Here is a 5433-nt window from a genome sequence, read left to right as displayed (position 1 = left end):
CTTCCTAACCTGCAATCTTCTTCCTGACCTCTCCACCCCCACTCCGGCCTATCACCCTCACCTTGACCTCCTTCCACCTATCGCATTTCCAACATCCCTTCCCCAAGTCCCTCCTCCCTACCTTTTATCTTAGCCTGCTGGACACACTTTCCTCATTCCTGAAGAAGGGCTCATGCCCGAAATGTCGATTCTCCTGCTCCTTGGATGCTGCCTGTCCTGCTGCGCTTTTCCAGCAACACATTTTCAGTAGCGATGCTCACAACCCAATAATGATTGTAAAAATGTACATTATTTCATTCTTCCAAAACTTTTAGATCTCATCTAACACTAAACTGACTTAGACCCAGAAATCCCTATATCTGACAGCACAGAGACAGACCATTCAGAAATCCCTATATTTGACAGCACAGAGACAGGCCATTCGGCGCATCATGCCTGTGCCAGCTTTATGAAAGACCTCTCTAATTAATCGCACTCTCCTCCCCTACCTTACTTTGTAAAGGCATCTGTCTCTTCTGTGTTTCATCAGTTACCGAGGACAGAGAAAATCCTGCAGTCAATGTGTGAGGTTGACATACTCCCTCACACTATCCAGCGTGTGAAAGAATCAGGAGCTGGGATTGGTTTTAAATGGAAGTCGGGAACATGGCACAGTAAATTCATGAGTTGCTTCCGAAGAACCAAAAGGCAGAAGATTTGGGGGAAGAAAATGATTGAATTTTGGGGAGTGAAGCATGTACAGTTGGTGATGTATTACAGTTTGCTGTAGGAGACTAGGGCATTTGACTCAGCATCTGGTTGACCTGGTGAGAGGTTGGGGTCTCAGTGACAGCAGGTCTCGCTGTTGCTGCAACTGTTTGTATCAAGGGTTTTTACAGTATTGAGAGGGGCCATTTAGCCAATCATGTTCGTGCTGGTCGGACATGCATCTATTCATATCCCATTTTCCAGCACTTGTATTTTATGGTGTGCTAAGTTCTCATAAGAATACATTGATTTATTGTAGTGATGTGTACCTAAATACAGTGAAAAGCTTTGTTTGTGAGCATCACAGGCAGATCATAGTAAGAAAGGTCATATAGATCATAGGGTGTTTAGACAGAGTAAGGCATTCAGATTACACTGCACAGGAGGTGCACAAAGCAAGATCAATATGAACAAGATCACATCATTTGAAGTTAGAGAAAAGAACATGAGTAATTTTATAGCCTTAGAATTTAGATTTAAAAGTGTGGAGCTGTTAAAAGAAATATTAGAATAAGATCTGCTGTAGGGAGCTCACGAGGAGTCGCTTGGTGTTTCTATCAGATCCCCCAAAATTCGTCTAAATTCCAATGAATATAATCCCAGTCGTCTGCCTCTCCTCATAAACCATACCCCTCAACTCCAGAGTCAACCTAGTGAACCTCCTCTACACCCCCTCCAGTGCCAGTACATCCTTTCTCAAGTAAGGAGATCAAAACTGCATACAGTATTCCAGGTGTAGCCTCACCAACACCCTGTACAACTGCAACATAACCTCCCTGCTTTTAAACTCAATCCCTTTAGCAATGAAGGACAAAATTCCATTTGCCTTCTTAATTACCTGTTGTACCTGCAGACCAACCTTCTGTGATTCATGCACTCGGATACCCAGGTCCCACTGCACAGCAGAATGGTAAAAGAAATTTCAGCATGCATGTAATAATCCTTTTTACAGTTATTCCTACCAAAATGGATGACTTCACATTTATTAACATTGTAATCCATCTGCCAGGCCTTTGCCCACTCACTTAAACTACATCCCTTTGCAAAATTGCACAGTCCTCTGCACACTTTGCTCGACCACTCACCTTAGTGTTATCAGCAAACTTTGATACACATGGTTCCCAACTCCAAATCATCGACATAAATTGTGAACAATTGCAGTCCCGACACTGATTGCTGAGACACACCACGAGTCACCGATTGCCAACCAGAAAATCACTTATTTATCCGCATTCTTTGATTCCTATTAGTTAACCAATCCTCTATCTGTGCTAATACATTGCCCATAACACCTTGCAACTTAACCTTATACAGCAGCCTTTTGTGCAGCATCTTGTCAAATGCCTTTCAGAAATCTAGATACACTTTTCCACAGTAAACACTGATGCAAAATACTCGTTTAATACATCCCCCATCTCTTGCAGCTCCACGCAAAGGCCGTATTGCTGATCTTTGAGGGGCCCTATTCTCTCCCTTTTGTCCTTAATGTATTTGTAAAAACCTGGGTGGCAACTTTCAGGGATCTGTGTACATGGACACCGAGATCTCTCTGCTCATCTGCACTCCCAAGAATCTTACCATTAGCCCAGTACTTTGCATTCCGATTACTCCTTCCAAAGTGTATCACCTCACACTTGTCCACATTAAACTCCATTTGCCACCTCAGCCCAACTCTGCATCCTATCTATATCTCTCTGCAACCTACAACATCCTTCGTCACTATCCACAACTCCACTGACCTTTGTGTCGTCCGCAAATTTACTAACCCACCCTTCTAAGCCCTCATCCATGTCATTTATAAAAATGACAAACAGCAGTGGACCCAACACCGACCCTTGCGCTAGTAACTGGACACCAAGATGAACATGTTCCATCAACTACAACCCTTTGTTTTCTTTCAGCAAGTCAATTACTGATCCAAACTGCTACGTCTCCCACAATCCCATTCCTCTGCATTTTGTATAATAGCCTTCTGTGGGGAACCTTATCGAACGCCTTGCTGAAATCCCTATACACCACATCAACCAGTTTACTCTCATCTACCTGTTTGGTCACTGTGTCAAAAAACTCAATAAGATTCGTTTGGCACGACCTACCCTTCACAAAACCGTGCTGACTGTCCCTGATCAGATTATTCTTTTCTAGATGGTTATAAATCCTATCTCTTATAACCTTTTCCAACACCCGAAGTGAGACTCACTGGTCTGAAATTACCAGGGTTGTCTCTACTACCCTTTCTGAACAAGGGAACCACATTTGCTATCCTCCAGTCCTCAGACACTATTCCTGTAGACAATGATGATTTGAAGATCAATGCCAAAGGCTCGGCAATCTCTTCCCTGGCTTCCCAGAGGATCCTAGGATAGATCCCATCCGGCCCAGGGGACTTGTGTATTTTCACCCTCTGCAGTATTTCTAATACCTCTTCCTTGTGAACCTCAATCTCTTCTAGACTAGATGCAAGTATCTCTGTATCTTCCTCGCCAACATTTTCATTTTCTATAGTGAACACTGTCGAAAAATATTTATTTAGTGCTTCCCCTATCTCCTCTGACTCCACACACAACTTTCCACTATTATCCTTGATTGGCCCTAATTTAACTCTCGTCATTCTTTTATTCCTGACATACCTATGGAAAGCCTTAGGGTTAACCCTGATCCTATCCGCCAACAAATTCTCATGTCTTCTCCTGGCTCTTCTGAGCTCTCTCATTAGGTCTTTCCTGACTTCCTTGTAACCCTCAAGCGCCCTGAGTTTTCACATTTTGTCCTAACACAAGTCTTCTTCTTCTTGACCAGGGATTCCACTTCCTTAGTAAACCATGGCGCACGCGTTCGATATCTTCCTCCCTGCCTGACAGGTACATATTTGTCTAGGACACACAGGAGCTTTTCCTTGAATAAGCTCCACATTTTTAATGTGCTCATCCCCTGCAGGTTCCTTCCCCATTCTACGCTTCCGAAATCTTTCCTAATTGCATCATAATTTCCCTTCCCCCAGCTGTAACTCTTGCTCGGTGGAGTACACCTATCCCTTTCCATCTCTAAAGTAAACCTGACAGAATTGTGATCGCTGTGTCCAAAGTGCTCACCTACTTCCAACTCTAACACCTGGCCAGGCTCGTTACTCAGTACTAAATCTAAAGTGGCTTCGCCCCTTGTAGGCCTGTCTACATACTGTGTCAGGAAGCCCTCCTGCACACACTGGACAAAAACTGACCCATCTATAGTACTCGTACTGGAGTGTCTTGCAAGGATGCCTGCCTTGAAGAAGTTTTCCTCCTCTCTCTACAAGAATCTCGGAGTCCCTCTCCCACTGCAACTACTGTATGGTACTTTCCCCCCACCCTCCTCTAGCTTATCTCTCCACGCTTCAGGCTCACTGCCTTTATTCCTGATGAAGGGCTTTTGCCCGAAACGTCGATTTTGCTGAATCTCCTCGGATGCTGCCTGAACTGCTGTGCTCTTCCAGCACCACTGATCCAGAATCTGGTTTCCAGCATCTGCAGTCATTGTTTTCACCCTGTAGTGATCCCAGTCAATGTCCCCCATGACAACTCGGCTGTCTCTGTCACTCCTACCGAGAATCACGAGAGACACTGAGGAACCTTTCCCGTTGGTGGAGGGGCACAGATGGAGGGTGAGGGGGCAGTAGGTGGTGTAGGCGGCTGGGAGAGGCAGAAACACTCATGTTTAAGACGTACACAGATCTGTCTCTGAGACGCCAAGAGCGAGGAAACAGGATTACATCGGTATCTAGCACAAGACTCGATGGGCTGAAGGGCCCCTGTCCGTGCGGTAAAAGCTGACGCTCCGGCCTGGGCCTGGGCCTGGGCCTGGGCCGCACCCTCTCCCCGCTCCCACCTGCTCGATGGCCTGGAGGAGGAGGCCGCTCAGCGCCTGGTTCCTCAAGGTTTCTTTCGCTTTCTGCTCGCTCAGGCCGATGCCGCGCAGCAGCTCGAGGCCCGAGGCCGAGGCCGGAGCCGGAGCCGCCATTATCCACTCTGACCCCGCGCTGACCCCGCCCCAGCCCACAGGCCCCGCCCAGCACACCAACAACGCCCGCCCCCCCTTGGCGTCTAGCCAATCACCGCCCCGCTACACGGTTCCGCTCCTGGGATTGGCCATTCACTGCCCACTACAAGATCCCGCCCCCTACATGTGACCAGTCGCAGCACACAATATGTTCCCGCCTCCTGAGACAGACCAATCACTGCCCGCTACACGATCCCACCTCCTCAGAATTTGGCCAATCATTCCCCGAAGTAGTCCCCGTGCACAGGTAGGTCCCGCCCACTCTGGCGCAGCTGATTAATAGCCGCTCGAACTGTGGTCGAGCCTCTTCAAATCTGACCAATCACCTTCGCCTTTCGATCCCCGCCCACTACCGGCCGTGCGCGACACGCAGATTGGCCAATCACGCACCGACAGGATGACGCTCTTATGTCTGATTGGTTTAAGATGATCAATCCTGGTAAGACCCACCAATCAGAGTGACTGTATTGCATCAGCCTGCACCAATTTAAGCTGAAACTTTATTGCTGGAACAGCACAGCAGGTCAGGCAGCATCCAGGGAACAGGAGATTCGACGTTTCGGGCACAGGCCCTTCTTCAGGAATGAGCAGAGAGTGTTCAGCAGGAGAAGATAAAAGGTAGGGAGGAGGGACTTGGAGGAGGGGCGGTAC

General features: G+C 47.3%; 1 protein-coding gene across 1 annotated transcript in view; it reads right to left on the bottom strand.

The window, feature by feature from the left end:
• qars1 (glutaminyl-tRNA synthetase 1) overlaps positions 1-4783 on the bottom strand; it is a 75551-nt gene extending 70768 nt beyond the window's left edge. Inside the window, exon 1 of the mRNA XM_043708648.1 lies at positions 4612-4783. Coding sequence (XP_043564583.1) covers positions 4612-4743 — 132 coding nt within the window. The 5' untranslated portion in view covers positions 4744-4783. The remainder of the gene's footprint in view (positions 1-4611) is intronic.
• Between the last annotated feature and the right edge of the window lie 650 nt (positions 4784-5433).

The sequence above is a fragment of the Chiloscyllium plagiosum genome, chromosome 18 (assembly GCF_004010195.1).
Source record: "Chiloscyllium plagiosum isolate BGI_BamShark_2017 chromosome 18, ASM401019v2, whole genome shotgun sequence".
Classification (NCBI taxonomy): Eukaryota; Metazoa; Chordata; class Chondrichthyes; order Orectolobiformes; family Hemiscylliidae; genus Chiloscyllium; species Chiloscyllium plagiosum.
Note: the sequence above shows the minus strand (reverse complement) of the source record. Positions and strands in the feature narration are given on the sequence as shown.